Consider the following 18,761-nt stretch of genomic DNA (forward strand, 5'->3'; position numbering starts at 1 on the left):
GACACGGGAGCAGGAATGACATGCTGAGCACGAAGGCTCAGGGCTTACTTAAAGGGGTGGGGGTGGGGGAGGTGTGTAGAGTCCTGGCCTGGGAGTGTTGAGAAAATAAGGAAGTGAGACTCTGCTGGAGGTGGGGGGCGGGGAAGGGACTGCGCTGGTGGGAGGGGTCTTAGTGGGAGTCTGGATGGGGGCCAGTGGGGATGGAGAACAAAGATGAATTCAAAAGCATACAGGAGCTAGCATCTGTCACACTCCGCAACTGCGTGGATAGAAGAGCCCTGCGCGCCCCAGCTCTGCTGCCTGGCATTCCACTTAATCTGGGAGGTCTTCCTGGAGGAGCTGGGCAGTATACAGACGTGGAGCAGCCACTTGGTGGAAAAGTTCTAGAGTGTGATCCAGGGAAGGTGCAGAGCTAGGGCAGAGAGAGAACTAGACAGGTGATGTCCAAAGTATCGTCTTCCAGGGTCATGGCATCCAACACTCTCGTTTTGCAGAAAAGGACAGTGAGGCCAGGGAGGGGAGCTGCCTACCTTAGGCCATATAGAAAAACATGACCAAGGAGTGGGGACCAGAGACTTCCTCTCCTGATCGCCAGTACGTGCCCCTCCTCCCCACCACCTGGCCAGAGGAAATGTGGCAGGTGCAGGGTGAGCAGTCCAGAGACGACCAACAGGTAGAGATGGAGAGGGGCAGCACTGAGAGGGGCTCTCTGTTCCTGGGATGTCCAGGGGCTGCTCAGGACTGGCCCTGCCCTTGGCCTTGGGGATGGGGCAGCCAACAGGCAGCAGACCTGTAGGAGAGGTCCAGGTGTCCCAACCACTGGTTCCTCAGCAGGAGAAGGCAAAACCCCACTCCCTGATTGATCCCCGTCCCCCAACCTGTCCTGCTAGGTTTCAGAGAGATGGGACCTGCCAGAGCAGCCCCCACCGCCGCCACCACAACCCCGCGGCTTCCACGCCGCTGGGGAGCGGGCCAGCCCAGCCTGTTTGGAAGATCCTGGGCACCTTCTCGGGGCTTTTCCCAGGCTGCCGCGCCCCCTCCTCTCCCACGCACTGCACTCACCCGCCCAAGGCTCCGGCGCCAGCCCCACAGCCCATCATTAACCAGCTCTGTGTCGGGAGTTGGGGGGGGGGGGGCATCAGCCAAGAAGAAAACATCGGCAGTTTCTGTGACCCCAAATGAGGGGCGGAGGCGCCTGGGTTTGGACAGTAGCAATTAGCCCCTGACTGTGGGATCATGGGATGTTATCACCTCTGCTGGCAAGGTGGATGCAGCAGGGACTGAAGGCCCCAGGACTCCTGGAGCCATCCCAGCAGGCACTGCTCCCAGAAAGAGTACCCCCAGGGCCCACTCCCACCGGGCAGAGCACCTACAATGTGGGAGGGCGGGGGCACTCAGCCTCAGTGAGGGGTGACTTAGGAGTGTGGGGACAAGGACTGGGTCAGCTGCTGCTTCTGGGTCCTCACTGAGCCCTCTGACCTAGGTCACCCTGGACCCCGTCCTGGGCGGAGAGGGGAATCTGGGCTCTAGGGAGCTCCCGAATAATGGGGAAATCTGCCTGGAGCATGGATACGAGACGGGACAGGTTCAAAGGACCTCAGTGAGAACCCTGCTTATGTGGGTTCTTGCTGGCAGAACGATTCGGTCTGGGCAACACTGATTGGCAAAACCTTCCCAGAGGAGGGGACCCTAGAAAGGGGATTCCCTCCTGATCATACCCTCTTCCTTGCCAGTCTCTCCCCCAGGTGGATCGGCCTTGGCATTGGAAAGTGAGGAGCTGGCCAGCCCTGGGAGTTGACATTTGGGGAAGTAGCTGCACTGGGAGGAGGGGCCCTATAACCTTTAGCTCACTGTGCTGACTCAGCAGGGTTTCGGCTGGAGGCCCTATCTCCCCCCCCCCCCCCCCCCCCCCGCATAGGTGAGTCATTCCCACTTACCACTAAGCTGGTTTCTAACCGGATGTCCTCTTCCTTTCTGCCAGTTTTGGGGTGGTGGTGGGGAAGGAGATCCCTGGAAAGCCCTAGAGATGGATAAAGGATTTTGGTGTCAGAGAGGCCCTGGGTGGGGAGCCCAGTGCTCTTCCCCCAGTGTGCCCCAGTTTCCTCCGGGCCAGGTCTGCCCCTGCTGTCTACCCGACTGAGGGCACCCAGGCAGTCTCAGGAAATAGGTGGGGGGCAGAAGAAGAGGTGGCCTGCGCCAGAAATCCCAGAACCCCCCCCCTTTGCCTATTCCCCCCGCTTTCACCCGCCCACATGGGCCCAGTCCCAGCCTGCCTGGCCAGGGAGAGAGGGGTCTGAAGTTTCAAAGGGTGGGAAGAGAAACTGCTCGAGGTAGGTACGGGGAGCAGAGTGCCCCCCCATTCTGGGCCACACCCCACTGCGTGGGAACCCATGGCCTCAGCCTCGGATTAGCTCCATGGCGGGCAGGGCAGGCGGGCAGGGCCCTGGGGAGCAGGTTTGTCGGCCACAACTGAGGAGCCTTTGTGTTTTGTTGCTGAGCTCGGGGCTTTTACAGGTCTGTGACGTCTCGGGGGGCCGGCCCAACGCCTGCCTTGTTGGCTCAGCACTTCTGGGAAGCCACGAAGGCAGTCCCAGCTGTCCAGCCTGAGCTCTAATGGGGAAACTGAGGTACTTGCACACAGGGCCCAGACCGTGGGGCTCATAGGGTAGTCAGGGAGAATATAGGCAGTGCTTGAGGTCAGGAAAAGAAAAACACATTGCCCTCTACTGAGGGCAGAGGTTCCCTCTCTGGCTCCTTCCTGCTCTGTACGTCCTGCAGGTACCCCCACCCGGGCTCCCACTGGGCTTCACCCCTGGCCCCCAGCCTCTCGCCCCCCACCCCCACCCACCAAGCCCAGTGGAGGGTGGCCTGCAGGCACTGTGACTGCAATTTGTAACCGGTATTCCTGCCATTTATCAAAAGGAGCAAGAGAGGCTCTGAGATCACATTTCTGGGAGCGACACCACCCAGAATGATGCCCTGGGGAGTTAGACTGAGATTGGGAGTCCCTTATAAAAAGGCAGGGTGGGAAGAACACTGGGCTGGATTATGCTCTTCTGCGTCCCCGAGCAAGTGACCCAACCCCTCTGGACCCTGGACTCCTCCTGTGTAAAATGATGCATTACATGGTCCATTGAGCCTCCAGGATGCTACCATTCTAGTAGTCCTGGTTCCCACATCTGGGACAGCCCCCACTTCTCATGTAAGAGGGGGCCTGTGAGGAAGGACAGACAGTGCCTTGTGTGGAGCAGCCCTGACAGCCTGGGGAGCCAGAGAAAGTCAGCGGGCTAGTCTCGGAGCCCTGGATCCTGCCAGTGAGCCGTGGTGTGGTCAGCTCAACCCGAGGTCAAACCTGTGCCTTCCCTCTCACACGGGGATTCGCAATCTGCTGGGAGCCGGGGGGGGACACACACCGGGAAACGCGCTAGACACACGTGCCAGGAAAGCGAAAGGGATACAGATGATGGTGGTGGTGGTGATGATGGCTACTAACGTTTACTGAGTGTTTAATTCTGTCCTGAGTGTGCTAAGCTCTGTAGTTTCACATGTACTCATTGAATTCCTGAGAACAACTGCACGGGGTAGGTACCACTGTTAGGCCCATTTTACAGATGTGCAGCCTCAGTGCAAACTGAGGCACAGAGAGGTCAAGTCATTTGCCCAAGGTTGCACAGCTCGGACGTGATGGAGGGAGAATGCAAAGCCCCACTGTCTGACTCTTCAGGAGCCCACCTGCTGCCCGAAGCGGGGAGGAGATGGAACAACCCTTCAGAGGGTGGGAGGAGCTCAGGCAGTGTTGGGAGACAGGAGCACCAGCTTCCAGGTCATCGAGGCCAGAGCGGATGGTGGAGAAGCTTAGACAGGCCTGTCCTCCTGTTTGCACCTCCTCTCCCGAGCCTTCCAGACGAGGCTGATGGTCCCCCTCTTCCTACACGGAGGAGGGCCCTCTTCCTGGGTCACTGCCCTGATCCAGCCCTTTCTCTGCCTTTTCAGTGGAGATCCCCACTGCCCCATTCGCTGCAGCACTCTGACCCTGCTGCCCAACCACTGGAGGTGCGCCCCGCTCTCTGAAAGCCTCCCAGTCTGCCCAATCTAAAGAATGAGGGACATCTCCCCAACCGTGCATCCTCGGGCCAAGACTGACAGCCCCAAGCCAGAAGCTGGGGTTCTGGGTCCCTAAGCCTGGAGTGGGGTGGAGGGCGAAGGGAGGGTCTTCAGACCTTGCCAGTGTCCCCAGCCCCTCCCAGTTCCAGAACTCTGGGAGCAGGGAGTGACCCCAAACCCCATACCCGGAGCTCCCTTGTGCCCAGTGGGGTGTGGACAGAGAGGCCAACATCAAACTAAGTCGGCCTGCTCCTTAGAGGTCCTCCCGCGCTCTGGCTTGCCCACTCATCGCTAGGGCAGAAGGGGCAAGGGCCAGGACAACCGGCTTTGTGCTCAGTGAGCGGGCGTGCCAGGCACCCTCCTCACTGGCACCCCATGGGGCTGCCTCTGGAGAGGAGAGAGGGGCCTTAACCCCAAAACAGACATTAGCGTGGGGAGGGCTGCCTTGGTCTGGTTAGGTACTGACGGACAAGACAGGGCTGCTGGGGCGCCCGAGCCCCTTGCAGCGCCCGCCCCGCCCCCACGCCCAGGCCACTGTCGGCGATCTTCCCTCCTGGTATTCACAGCTCTGAAGGGTGAGATCACTGCTGAAGACACAGCGAATGAATGGTAGCGTGTGTGCCAGGCGCTGAACCCTGCCTGTCCCCACACCTGCGGAGGAGTGACAGGAGATGGGGTCAAGGCAGGCTTGGTGGGCTGTGTCCCGCTATAGGCCCCACCGTGCTGGGCACCAATCCCTAGATGGTTCCTGGTGCCCACACCCCAACCCCCACCCCCAGCCTATGGCCCAAGCCCTCCCAACTGGCTTTTCCTGTTTTCTGGCTTTGTGTGGTGAAAGTTCCCCAATTATACCCACATTATCTCAGCTGCTGGGCAACCTCCAGCAGGTTGGTGAGTGAAGCCTGGGGAGTGGGGGAGGGAGCACCCGCTTATCCTGCTGGGAGGGCCTAGGGCCTAGCTGCTTGCCAGCCAGCCAGTCAGCAGGAGCACTGGCTGGCCCACTGACCTCACCGTGGGACTCTATCTGGGGTGGGGCCCCAGCTGGGCTGGGCTGCAGTTCAAGGACTCAGACTCAGGGCCAGAAGGGACTGGGGGAGTCCAGCCTGCTCCTTATAGAGGAGGAAAATAGGGCTCAGGAGGGGCAAGTGACTGGCCCAGGTCCCACAGCCAGCTCAAGATGGAGCCCAGCAGAATGCAACTCCTGACTCCCTGATGGATGCTTCCTCCATTGGACTCCAGCCAGCCCACAGTGCTCTCTGCCCAGGGACATGTCAGAACCCCACAGACTGGCCAAGGGGGCAGCGGGAGGGGATGGAGTGGGGTCCCCCAGGTGGGCCTTGAAGGGTCTGTGTGGTTGTGAACAGGCATGTGATACGGGAGCATCAGGGAAGCTTCCAGAGCATGGTAAGGGCCTGGCTCGAAGGGGCCAAAGACTTACTTATTCAGCAAGCATTTTTTGAATACATTTTCGTATGTCAAACACAGAGGATACTGCAGGGACCTAGGAGACATGCCTGTACCCTCCTGAGGGAAGGAGCTTTCACCTGCCATGGTCTCCCAAGCCCTCAGAGGAGTGTGCCCTGCTTTTGTGTCTCCATCAGGCAGGGGCAAATAGGAGCCCCAAGTTTCCAGTCTTGAACTCCAGGCTCCCTTGGGGGACCATTGAGGCCGGCCCCTTGCTTCTGGGTCAGTCCAGGGCCTGGCATTGATAGTACTGATGATGCTCAGTAAATGGAGTGCCGTGAGGATGGGACAACAGGAAGTGTACAGAGGTATGGCCAGTAACAGAGCGCAGGAACGAGCCCCGGAGAGACCCACCGGAGGGGATGGCTGCCCCGAGTTCAGGGTTAGGCGAAGCTCAAACAAGCCTTCTAGTGGGCATAAAACAATCGGTGAGGAGACTAGGGGGAATTGATTCATTCATCCGATGCCACTGATCACTCCCTCCTCCTTGCAAATCTCTATTCTCGCGGGTTCCATTGCAATTTATCTGGCAACAAATACCCACTGAGCACCTACTGTGTGCCAGACCCTGGGCTGGGCACTGGAGATGCGGTGAGGGGAAAGCACAGATCCCACTCTGGTGGAGAAGTTAGAGGCATGAACGACCACATTCCAAGGCAGAAAAGATCTGTAACAGAGGTGGCGTGGGGAAGGTCTGTGAAGCTTCCCAAAGGGGGTGGCCTGAGTGGGAGATCCATCGGTGGAGAAGGAGAAGAGCCTTCCAGGGCCTTCTAGGGAACTGCATGAGCAAGAGTCTAGGAGTGTTAGGAGGAGGAAGAGAGGGAGGAAGGGAACATAGAAACATGGCATGTTCTGAGGAGGGGCCCAGGCTGACATGGTCGGAGGGCAGAGCGTATGGAGAGATGTGGACAAAAAGGCAGGATACAGATGAGGGCGATGTCGAATGCCAAGACGTTTAGATTAGACTGTGAAGGCAGCCGGGAGCCAGGGGAGGCCGCGCCTTGTGCAGCACCTACTTCTCCCCACCTGGCCGGGTGAGGGGACGGAGCCATGCCCCCCCAGGGCGCGGGCACTCAGCCTTAAGGGAGAAGACCTAATGGGGGTGGCCATCATGGTGGCCCCCGTGAGCCATGTGGGCAGCGCTTCCTGTCTCCTGACACACTTTCTCCTTAGTCCCATTTGGTTCTCCTAGCAACCCCGTGAGGTGGAGGCCTAGATTTTATGCCCCATTTGCCAGAAGGGGACTGAGGCCCAGGAAGGTGACATAGTTGGTGGCTCGCAGCAAAACAGTGCACTCGACCCTCCTCATCAAAAACAAGGGTGGGGGTGTGTATTTACTGCCTTGAGGCGAGGTACCCACGACGTATCGCCAAGTGAAAAGGCAGCTTGCCGAACAATACGTACAGTGCGTGATTCTCCCTCGGTGTGAGGAAAAGAAAAGATGGTCACGCGGAGCAATATAGGGAAATGATGTAAAGAGAAGAAAGTAAAAGAGGGTATTTCCTGCAAGATTATCAGTGATATTTCTGAGTGGCGGGATCCTGGGTCGTGCCATTTTCTTCTCGGTATTTTTCAGTATCACCCAGCGTGCTTTTATTACAAGCAATTACTATTTTTATGATCAGCCTCAGAAGAGTAATACTGCTAGAGAGAGAGGAGCAGCGCCCCGGGAGTCTGGGCGGGGGGCCGCGCCTGTCGCTGACCACCGCCCGCGTCTCCTTTGCCCAGGCCCCCACGCCCAGGTGGTCCAGGTGAACGACTCCATGTACGGTTTCATCGGCACGGACGTGGTGCTGCATTGCAGCTTTGCCAACCCGCTGCCCGGCGTGAAGATCACCCAGGTCACGTGGCAGAAGGCGACCAACGGCTCTAAGCAGAATGTGGCCATCTACAACCCAGCCATGGGCGTCTCCGTGCTGGCCCCCTACCGCGAGCGCGTGGAATTTCTGCGGCCCTCCTTCACCGACGGCACCATCCGCCTCTCCCGCCTGGAGCTGGACGACGAGGGAGTCTACATCTGCGAGTTCGCCACCTTCCCCGCCGGCAATCGAGAAAGCCAGCTCAACCTCACCGTGATGGGTAAGCTGGCCCGACCCCCTCCCTCCCTGCTCGTGCAGAGGCCTGGGGCCTGGGGCCTGGGGCTTGGCCATTCTCGACGCGTGCCTCAGTGGCCCCATCGTTCTGTTCGGGTTGGCATGCTGCCCGCGCTCCAGGCATGGCGCTTCTGGTCCCTTCCAGCCAGGCTGGGCCACAGTTCACTAGGGATTGGGGGCAGGGCCTTAGCCGTGGACAGAGCTGAAGATCAGGATTCAGGTCGGAGCACCCCCCTCCAAGGTGCTTTGTGGGTGACCAAGAAGCAAGCAGGAGCTTCAGACAGCACGGTAAGAAGAGCTGCATGAGCCACTGTCCTTGAGCAGGCCGAGGCTCCCAAGAAGCCCTCTGCTTGACAGAAGCGGGTACCAGCCATAGAGCAGGGAGGACGTAGGTTAGATGTGAAGCAGCCCCGGGAGAAGTGCACAGCCGAGAGGTGAGGATGGCCAGGGGGACGTCCTGGGCCCGCACACCTTGGGCGAGGCGGGAGAGCTGGTCCCATGGCGCTCTCCACTTCCCCGCAGCCAAACCCACCAACTGGGTAGAGGGTACCCAGGCAGTGCTTCGAGCCAAGAAGGGGCAGGATGACAAGGTCCTGGTGGCCACCTGCACCTCGGCCAATGGGAAGCCTCCCAGCGTGGTGTCCTGGGAAACACGCCTGAAGGGCGAAGCGGAGTACCAGGAGATCCGGAACCCCAACGGCACGGTGACCGTCATCAGCCGCTACCGCCTGGTGCCCAGCCGGGAAGCCCACCAGCAGTCCCTGGCCTGCATCGTCAACTACCACATGGACCGCTTCCGGGAGAGCCTCACCCTCAACGTGCAGTGTGAGCAGGGCGCGGTGCGGGCTGGCTTCCTGGGGTGGGCACCGCTGTCCCCTCCCCACTCCCCACCCACACCAGCCCTCCCTCCTCCTCTGCTTCTATCTCCTGCCGCTCTCCCCCGCCCCTTCCTTCTCTGGCCCCTCTAGCCTTCCCCTCCCTCTCTCTTCCTGGGGGTGCTTTGGCTTCCCTCCTCTCTTCCCCCATCTCCTCCCTTGGCTCATCTGTCCTCATCGTTCCTCAGTCTCCTTGCTTCTGCTGCTCTGAGGGTCCATGATCCCCTCCCTCCCCCTTTCTCTCTCCGTCTTCCAGCTGGTTCCGTGTCACTGCTATCCTCCCTCCGTTCCCTGTCCGAGGCTCCCTCACTCCAAGTCCTGCTCTCCTGACCTCCCCCTTCTCAAAACATCATCCCTTGCCCCACAGATGAGCCCGAGGTGACCATCGAGGGGTTTGATGGGAACTGGTACCTGCAGCGAATGGACGTGAAGCTCACGTGCAGAGCCGATGCTAACCCCCCCGCCACCGAGTACCATTGGACCACGTGAGTGCTCTGGGGCTGGCCGGTCGCCCGGCAGGGTACCTAGCTGGTCACAGGGAGGTACCCCACCCCACCTCCAGGAGCATTAACTGGGGAGGAAATTAGGGTCTCGGTTCAGGTTTCTCAGCGACAAGGGGAGGGGCCGCGAGGGGCCACACATAACACCCCCACGTCTGACAGCATCAGGGTCAGTGGGACAAACCATTCTGCCAGAGGGGGATTCCCTCATAATCTGCCTGCTTTCTTCTCCCTAATAAAGAATTTTGTCGTTTTCCTTTGGTGATTCAGTCTGAGTGAGTCACTCCCACCCCAGCCCCCGGTATTTATTTTTATCGAGGTGTCCCCAGGGAAGCTGGCTTTCTGGAGCATCCCAGATCTTTCTTTGTTCCCGTTCCTTCTCTCCAGCACCCCCAGATTCTCAAGGAGAGGGCAGCCGTCAGCCCAGCATGCTTGTGTTCATGGCGTGCTTGTCCCATATCCCGTCCTCCGGTTCTTGGCTTCCCAGTCTTTGAGTCTGGCCCTCCAGCCGGCGTTGATGGCCTGAGCCAAGGTTCTTCCCAGAGAAGAGCTGGATGGAACACGTAGAAAGACGGGCATGGGGAAGCCAAGAAGGAGGTTGACGCGGATGGTCAGGAGATGGCTGCCCACATTGTGTCTGTACTCTTGTCCGGGAGGTAGCAGGCAGCGGCATGCCCCAGCCAGTTCGCACCTTCCGTCCACTTCCTGGAACCAGAAGTGCTTCTGAAGGTGCAAGTGGCCAGGGCCGGCTTGCCAGTTTCAGCTGTGTGTGCCTGGGAGCTGCTGGGTCCAACAGAATCGAGGCTCCGTGGATCGGGAGGAAGTCCCCCTGTGTTTCCCCAGGAAAAAGGCCTGTGATGTGTCCAGCGAGACAATGAGATAGTGAAATGGAACATGATTCCTCCACATGGGGGTTACCTGAGCAGCTTGTTAAACCAGCAACCCAAGAAACCAGGAGTAGCCGGAAGAGCACAGTGCCAGGAGTCAGAGACCTGGCTAGGACTCCAGTTCTGTCACTTACCCCTGTGTTCCTTGACCTTGAACTTAAGAGTTGCTCATCTGTTCCGTGGGACCAAGTACCTTCCTGTCCTGTCTGCGTTTCAGTGCTGGGACCATCGAGTGTGAAACACAAGAGATTATTGTTGTGGTTGTTTGTCCTCCTTCCAAGGCAGACCCTGCCCATTATTCGCTCAGCAAAAGGGCTGGGAGTCTTGGAGGCAGGTGGGTGACACCGAGGCAGCTTCTGGGCCGGAGAGTCCTAACCCTCTGCCCTGTGTCCCCGTCCCCGCAGGCTGAATGGCTCTCTGCCCAAGGGCGTGGAGGCCCAGAACAGAACCCTCTTCTTCAGGGGGCCCATCAACTATAGCCTGGCAGGGACCTACGTGTGCGAGGCCACCAACCCCATCAGCACGCGCTCGGGCCAAGTGGAGGTCAACATCACAGGTAGGAAGCTGCCCCCTGCCCAGCCTCTCTCCCCCAGCCCACTGCTGACGTCCCCCACCTTTGGCTGGTGTCATGTGGGAAGTCTGTGTCTCCTCTTTTCTTCTCTGGTTCCCCCTTAGGCTCTGGCCATTGGCCTTGCTTTGCTTTTCTCTGTTCTCTGTTACAAGGCTGTGTGTGAGACAGGGTGACCCCTGATCAGAGAGGGGTCAGAGGGAGGCTCCAGCAGGGAAGAAGTAAGTGCCATTTGCAACAATGCTTCTGGGGGTCGGGGGACAGTGGGGCATGGTGGTAGAGCCTGCCCATGTCCTGTGATGCTGGCAGGTGGAGCTCGTCTGTTCCTGCAGCTCAGGAAACCCACGGGGGCGGCAGGGACACAGGAGGGAAAGCAAGGAGATGGCCCAGAGCCCTGGTGGTCTCGTGCCCTTGACTGAACTTTCCCTGCACTTGTCTCTGTGTCAGTGCGGTTGAGGAGATTCAGCCCCCTGACCTCTCGGGGCCAAGGGAGGGAGCACAGGAGCTAGGATGTTCTGGGGGAGGCCTCCCACGGGCCATGACAGGAGCCACGGACGTCAATGTCCGACAGCTGGGACGTGGACGGCGCTCTGGATATGGGGATAAGACGAGGTGCCTGGAGGCTTGTTGTCAGAATTTACAAAATGTGGGCCGAGTACCTAGCACAGACCAGCAGTCTGTCAATAAATGGCCCGTGCTCTGTGATTATGATCTCGATCTCTATCATTATCATGATTAATGGAAGGATCAGAACAAGCCAACAGAGGGGTACAGTTGCTATCACGAGTTCACAGCCGGAAGAGGGGGTGGCTTTAATATTGTAGCCGAGCTGGTCGCAGGATAAGAAAGTGACAGAAAGAACCGTCTGGGACAGGAAGTGGTGTCAGGGGTGCGCGTCGTGCGCGGGCAGTGACCTCAAGAGAGATGCTGAGCCAGGCTGGGGAGTGTAGGAAGTTGGGCCGTGCTTCCTGGACGGCAGGCGCAGGACCTGGGCACGCCCTGGAGAGGCCTCAGCTCTGGGCCTGTGTCTCAGCCGTCGGAGACCTCGTTGGTGGGTACGTTCCGGGTACAGCTGCCCAAGGAGCAGCCTGACGGCGTCCGGGGTCCGCACCGACCTGCCGTCGGGGCCGTTCCGTCACACCCTCACTGGGGAAGGTGGAGTCACTGGTCATTTGCCGCTCTCTTCAACCCCCTGCCCTCGGCTCTCTGACTGGTTGAGGTAGTAGAAGCATCTGAGGGGGAGCTGGGCAAAGCGAAGGCAGCCCGTCCTCCAGGCTGAGGCTTGAGGGGGGCGGAGGGAAGGGCAGAATCACACACTTCTCCCCTCCTGGAGAAAACGTGGGCCAAGCTCAGTAGGAACCTCACAGGGGCCCGAGCTCTGGCCGTGGGGCCGAGGGGCCGACGAGGATGAGGGGTATTGGTAAGGGAGCGTGACCACGCCGCAGTGAGGCGTGTCCTTGGAGGGACGACACAGACGGGCCTCAGCGTGTGGCTCTTCTCTCAGTCTGTAATACAGAGATCTTCACCCTTACCTCTGGCCAGATGCGTGCTCGCACACACAGAGCCCTCCCGGGGTGGGGGTACCTTCCCCAGTGGTGGATCACAGACACCACCACTCCGTCACCCTCCACCCCTCGGGCTCTTTGGGGAAACAGCGGACTGGGCAATCACAGGAGGAAGCCAAGAAACCTGGGAGCAGCGATCGCCCATGATCCTACCCCTGGCATGAGTGGACCAGTCAGAGGCCCTTCTAGGCTTATGGGGCCAAGTGGTGCTACCCAGCCCGAGGCAGCGCTGGGACAGCAAAGTCAGGGCGTCCCTTCTCCCAAAGCTCAGGAGGCTGCAGGATGCCCGTGAGTGCAGGGCTGCTCATCAGGGAGTCACACCAGGTCCAGGAGCAGGGAGGAAGGGAAGGGGGCACTCCCCAGGCCCGGGCTACGGAACAAAGAGGAAAGAAGCCAGCTGTGGAGGGGGGGGCATCTCCTGGGGGCTGATGGCCACAGTAGTGCCCCGCATGGCCTCGTGGCCGGGGGGGCCAAGCTGCCCAGGGCTCCAACTGGAAGAGGCACACAGCCTATCCTCCTGTGCTCCCCAGAGGTATGGAGCGGAGCACCGGTGGCAACCAAAGTCACACACGTGGGTGGTGAGAAGGGCCTTGCGTAAGGACACTCCTGTTGCCAGCCCAGTTAGGCAGAAGCCAGGGAAGCGTGACACTCACTGAATCATTGACGGGCCCAGGAGCTGTTTCGCCGGCCGTCCCGAGGGAAGGAGGGACGATCTCACAGCCCCTCTGGAGGGCTCAGCCAGGAAGCCTGAGCCTCTTCAGAGCTGTGTGTTCCCGTGCTCATGGACAATTTCCGAGCAGCCACCAACGCCACCAGCCCTCATCCTGCATCAGCTAGTGTCTGTCGCGTTCTCTGGGGGCCCAGGCCGAGGGACACAGCCATGCCCTGAGCTCCAAACCCCACTAGTCAGGAGGGGATGCATGAGTGAGACGGATAAGTGGAAATTTAATTTTTCATCCTGGCCATCCGTTCGGGTAATAGCTTTGCCCTGGGCGCATCTGGAGAGGAAAATGAAGAGCAGCTGGGGCAGGAGGGGGAGGAGGCGGGCAGCAGGGTGTGTGCCAAAGGCACGTGCGTGTGGGGGGCACTGGACCCGCACACACACACTGTAGCTGGGGCTTCTCAGGGCCCCGGATGGCGCGGAAGGTGGCATTTGAGTTGTTCCTACAAGGATGAGTGAGTGGGCAGTGATGGAGGGTGGGGGTTCGCTGGCAGGGGAAGCTTGTGGGAGGAAAATGGTGGGAGCCAAGTGGGCAGGACCGGAAGGAGTGGGGCTTTCTCTGTGTTGTCAAAGGGGAGTCTCTGGAGGGTTCTCAGCAGAGAAGCAGCGTGGTGAGGCAGGTGGCTTAGACCAAGCATTTGAGAGGCTGTGTGGATGGCAGCAGGGGACCAGTTAGGGGCTGTACAGTGAGGGTGTCCCTAGTGGGAAGCAGCAGGCCTGGGCCGCTGCCACGGGGATAGGGAGACAGACTCACCAGAATTTGTGCGTACATGTCCACGGGGCCCATGAGGAGCAATTTCATGGGGTTAGCCCAGGAGTCCCCAACAAACCAGTGAGCTCCCCTCCCTTCTCCCTCTGCGGGTAATGCAGAGAGTAGGGAGAGGTGCTCAGGGTGTGGCCTTGACCAGACTCAAGAGGCCAAATGGGGCAGCATCTGGCCCTGGGACCGGGGTTGTCAGGAGGAGCAGAGAGGGAGGGGTGTCTGCCCCAGTCCCCGCTTCCGGTGAAGTCCCGGGCGCATCACTGGGCATGACCACTGGAGGGTGAAGGTAACAGGTCTCCCTCCTAGACTGGGAGTCCTTGTCACCAAGTGTCGGTGGGGCTTCGGGGTCCATCTGGAACGGAGGGGGTGTGTGAGCCTGCAAGGGAGCGTGCCTGTGAGCGTGTGAACGTGCGCTGGCAAGCCGGCGGGCGCCTGTCCGCATGCTGCGCGTGCACGCGGCTGGGTGGCAGTCGGGCCTCTCTGCGGGCTGGCGAATGGCAGTGCGCTGGGCTGTCGGTGCGCAGGCAGCTGCATCCGGGCCCCTGGGAGGCCTGGCTGCTGCTCCAGCCTGGCGGGGCCCTGCCCGGTGGCCTGCTGGCAGCCGCTCCAGGAGCAGAGGGCCGCCCAGAGCCTGACGTCAGGCCTGCGGCCACCGCCCTGCACCCCGGCAGGTGTAGCGCTCCCAGCTTGCCGGCCCCCTCGGGCCCAGAGCACCCCTGCCTGCCTGCCGAAGCTCCGGCCTCGGGTCCGAAGCAAGCCCCTACCTTCTCTTCCACCCCAGACCTCCTCCGCGGCCTGGCTCCAGACGAAAACCCTGGCCTCCCGTCCGCCTCAGCCCCGTCCCCAGCCCCCCTACGGGCCCACCCACCTCAGTCAGGAAAGCACAGCCGCGAAGGGATGCTGAGCTCCTGCCACCGCCCCCAGGGGCCCGGCCAGCCCGCCAGCCCAGAGGGGAGGCTGCAGTCAGAGGGGGCATTACGGTGTGAGGGAGGCCGGGAGGGACCCCACGCCCCAGCTGCTCTCTCCCCGGTCTGCCGGGGCCCCTGAGGCCCTGTGCTGGTGCTGAGCGTGACCGTTGGAAGGACAGAGGGGACCAGTGCTCCACTCCACACAAGCAGCCGCCTCTGCTCGCCGGTGAGCTAGGCCCTCCTGTCTGCTCCCTCTGCACCCTCACCTGGCGTCCGCACTCTGAAGTCCGCCATCCTCTACCTCTAGGCAGACCTGGACACAGAGCAGCTAAAATAACCAAGGTCCCCAGGGAAGAGTAAACCTCCTTCGGGCTTGGGGGGAAGAAAGTGAAACAGAAGGACCTAGAGGGGAAAGACACTCGCCTTGACAGGATTCATTCAACAACTATTCCTGAATTCTGGCCATCTGCCAGGCAGGCGAGGTGCTTGGGAATACATCAATGGGCCAAAGCCCCTGTCCCTCTGGAGTGAGGGTTTTAGTACAGAAGGACACACAGCAGACGACAGAGGAAATACATCAGAAGAATCACGTGGTCATTTTGAAAGTGACATGGAGTAAAGAAGAGCAGGATCAAGGGGTCACAAGGGCTGGGGCGGGGTTCGTGAGCCGCGCTTTGAAATAGGGCAGTCGGGGAAGGAAGGCCTTGGCAAGAAGGGGATCTCGGTGAGAAGCTTGAGCCAGGCCTTGACAGAGGTGAGGGGGTGGCCATGGGACACCTAGGGGAAGAGTCTGCCGGGGTGCAGGGCGGCCTGTGCAAAGGCCCTGAGGAAGCCTGGAGAAGAATGAACCAGGAGGAAAGCAAGGGATGGTATCAGAGGTGGGGAGCAGAGGCACAGGTCACGTAGGCAATTTTAAACTCTAGATTTAACAGGCTCTCTGTGGCTGTTCTGTTCAAAATCATCTCTAGAAGGAAAATGTAGGATCAGGGAAGCCAGTTAGACAGCTGTTGCAATAATGCAGGTGCCTGGGCGGCTCAGTCGTTAAGCGTCTGCCTTCTGCTCAGGTCATGATCCCGGGGTCCTGGGATCGAGCCCCGCATCGGGCTCCCTGCTCGGCGGGGAGCCTGCTTCTCCCTCTGCCCCTCCTCCCACACGTTCTCTCAATCTCTCTCTCTTTCTCTCTCTCTCTCAAATAAACAAAATCTTTAAAAAAATTAATGCAGGTGACAGGTGATGGTGGCTTGGATTAGGGACAGAGCAACGGTAGAAAGTGGTCAGGTTCTAGATTTACTCTGAATTCGATTTACAGACTAATTTGGGACCTAAGTCACTCTCATGAAACAGGTAATACAGTAAACTCTACCATACTGTGATTAGTGGGGCCCAAAAAATTCGGTCTAGTCCAGTAAAATGTTGGAGAGCTTTATTTTTTCATTGGGTCTCTGCTGTCACAGAAAGCATAAAAATAAATATAACGGAACTTAGGCTGCACACAACTGTAACACACCTGAATAGAAACCGTCCCAGATTATCATGAGGCTGCCACTTCCCCTCTCCTCGTTCCTACAAAAAAAAAAAAAAAAAAAAGGAGAATTGTAGCCATTTGAAAACTTGAAAGAACAGAAATGGGCACAAGGGAATGAGGAAGGGCATTCCTGGAAGGGCCAACAGCACCAGCAAAGGCTTGCAGTAAAGAATCAACGTGGACAGCGAGGATGGCGAGCTAGCCAAAGCCAAGATCAAGTGGCATGATGGGAGTTCTGGAGCCCAGACTGGCACGGTCCAGCGGGCACTGGGGACATCGTTGCTACTCTTCGAGAAAGGGAATGGTAGTGTCTACACAGTGGAAATTAACCTGGTGACTCTGGACAGAGTGACTAAAAGGGGACAGAGACCAAATGGAGGTAGGAGATTCAGGACTCTACTACCGTGAAACCTGGCATGAAGTGATAAAATATTGAATAGGAAGAGTCAACAAGATTTGATGGAAAGATTTGAAAGGAAAGGTAGGTCCCTCCATGTGGATGCCTTTCTTACTCTCTTGGCCTCTCCAGGTCCTCGCCATTCTTCAAGAATTCTTTTCCAAGAAGCCTTTGCTAACTCCAGGCCACAGTGTTCTCCCTCCCCTGCACTCCTGAGGCACTTCTCTGCCAGTGCCCTTGATTGTCTGCATGCGGCTTTGTCCCTAAGGGTGTCATTTGGTTCCCTAGATAGGCTGTGAGTTTCTTGTATCCTGTGACTAGCAAAACAGATGCTCCATAAATGTTTGTTAATTGGGTAGGTGGCTGGATGGGTAAATGGGTGGATAGGTGGAGGGATGGATAGATAGGTGGAGGGATGGGTGGGTGGCTTGGTGGGTGGGTGGATGGGTAGGTGGGTGAGTGGGTAGATGGTGGATAGGTAGATGGATGGTGGATGGATGGATTGGTGGATGGATAGATCGGTAGATGGGTGGGTGGATGGGTGAAGTGAGAGGCAGGTTAGAGAAGAGAGAGCACTCAGATCTAGAGTGAGAACTGAGGAGGTAGCAGGCAGGGTGAAAGTACAGAGGAGGCTAGGTTCCTGATAGCTGCCTTTGGGGCACGCCTTGTGGAGGCAGCTCCCACTTCGTGGCGAGCAGGTGTGCAGCCCTTTTAAAGGCAATGAACAGATGGGACCTGGTGAAGCAGGAGAAGCTTGAGGTTCCAGGGAAACTGTTCTGGAAGCAGGCGGTGAGGACAAATACTCAGTAAATATTTATTGGGCAGTCACTCGGTGACCTGCACTGAGGACACAGTGGTGACAAGTGGCTGTGCTTCTCCCTGCCAACTCCTTCCTGCATGTGGAGAGGCCAGGAACAGGAGCATCTGGGTGGTCCCTGCTCAGCCATGTGACTGCAGGCACATCGCCTCCCCTTCTCTGGGCCTCTGTGTTTTCATTAGCCCGTCCAGCCTGGACTCCCAGGAGTCCTTTCCTCTTCTCGAGCCTCTGCCCTGCTCCTGCCTGCTGCGGGCAGCACCCCACCCACTCCCACACGGGGGCTGGCTTCCACTTGGGAGGAGGGAACGGGCTCACAGGAGGAGCAGAATTCCCTTGGAGTGGGTGATGCTCATTCAAGGGATCAAGCTGGCAGGAACCGATTCCCAGAGACCAGAAAGATAAATGCCCAAACCCTACACCTTCACCTGGGCCTGAGAGAAGAGCACCTAGAACAGCCGGGCAGCCCTCGCAGGCTCACCCTGAACCTGCCCACCAGCACCTCCCGACCGTGGCCAGCCGTGGTCTCCGGTGCCACCCTGTGGCGGTGCTGGGAACCGCCTCCCCCAGCCTCACCTCCCCCCAGTCTGGCCTCTGGCAAGGAAGGCCCTGTAAGGAGAGGGTAGGGGCAGCACTGACCAGAGCGCAGGCGCTCCCTCACCCAGCCTGCCCGCCTGTCCGCCCGCCCGCCCGCTTCCCTTCTCTTTCCTCCACCTTTCCTGCCTCCTGGTTTCCACCCTGTCGTCGGGGTGCACGTTTGCACACAAACATTCAGCACATCGGCACAGGCATGCGGGCTGGCCACGACGGCCAGGGTGTGCCCCGGCACGAGCTCCCCTGTGTGTTCGCATCATCGTGGCCATGTACTCACATGCGCTCGCGCCTCCTTCCTGCACAGCCGTGCCGAGCATCTTCCGCTCCCAGCCCAGGCTGCCAGCGCCCTTGGCACCCACCTTGCCCTCCGGGGCCAGACCGCAGCCAAGAACCACAGCCCTGGTTTCTGGCACTCCCGGGGCATCATTGGGACCAGCCTGGGAGCCCGTCCTCTTCCCTGTGCCCGGGGGAGCAGGTGAGATCAGACGTGGGGCACCCAGTGACCCGCAGGTGTCCAGCACAGGGTTACCACAGGCTCTCCCTGCAAAAGAACCGATGTTGCCTCATTGGCTGGTGGCCTCAGGCAGGTTGTGCGACCTCTCTAAGCCTCGTGCCGTCGTGCGTTGAATGGAAAGTAATAGCACACTTACGTCATGAGGTACCGGGACGGTGACTGGCAGCTAGGGGACATTGGGTCGGGGGTGGGCTGGCTGGCACCACAGCCAAGGAGAAAGCCAGCATGGAGGCTCTGGGGCTCCAGCACTCTCTGCCTCTCCTCTCACTCCACCCACAACACCGTGGTGCATTGGGCTCCTGGAGGGATGGGGGCCCCCGGAGGGTGGGGCGCCGATGAGCCTGCGGAACCGGAGCTGCCCTTGGGCCTTGGGCCCGCTTCCTGGCCTTTCCATCCCCTGCCTCCCTCCCTCCGTCCCTGCCACCGCTGCCGAGTCCCCCTCGGGAGCAGACACTGACACTGTCCCCCT

General features: G+C 59.4%; 1 protein-coding gene and 1 long non-coding RNA gene across 4 annotated transcripts in view; one reads left to right on the plus strand and one right to left on the minus strand.

The window, feature by feature from the left end:
• Positions 1-18,761, plus strand: part of NECTIN1 (nectin cell adhesion molecule 1) — a 63,693-nt gene that overhangs the window by 40,636 nt on the left and 4,296 nt on the right. For 2 of the 3 annotated variants that reach the window (XM_064577340.1, XM_045894835.3), the window contains exons 2-5: positions 7,297-7,647; positions 8,184-8,486; positions 8,904-9,021; positions 10,328-10,479. In XM_064577340.1, the coding sequence (XP_064433410.1) occupies positions 7,297-7,647; positions 8,184-8,486; positions 8,904-9,021; positions 10,328-10,479 (924 nt within the window). Of the gene's footprint in view, positions 1-7,193; positions 7,648-8,183; positions 8,487-8,903; positions 9,022-10,327; positions 10,480-18,761 lie in introns of all 3 variants that reach the window. The other variant, XM_064577341.1, reaches the window with a different exon arrangement.
• The window catches only part of LOC123857729 (uncharacterized), a 259,889-nt gene that overhangs the window by 963 nt on the left and 240,165 nt on the right, over positions 1-18,761 (minus strand). The window contains exons 6-8 of the long non-coding RNA XR_010407092.1: positions 18,056-18,319; positions 15,956-16,011; positions 1,938-2,020 (exon numbers count right to left, since the gene is read on the minus strand). This is a non-coding gene — a long non-coding RNA (uncharacterized LOC123857729). The remainder of the gene's footprint in view (positions 1-1,937; positions 2,021-15,955; positions 16,012-18,055; positions 18,320-18,761) is intronic.

Source organism: Mirounga angustirostris, unplaced genomic scaffold (genome assembly GCF_029215605.1).
Source record: "Mirounga angustirostris isolate CCGP_5_RB_7025 unplaced genomic scaffold, mMirAng1.0.hap1 SCAF_13, whole genome shotgun sequence".
Classification (NCBI taxonomy): Eukaryota; Metazoa; Chordata; class Mammalia; order Carnivora; family Phocidae; genus Mirounga; species Mirounga angustirostris.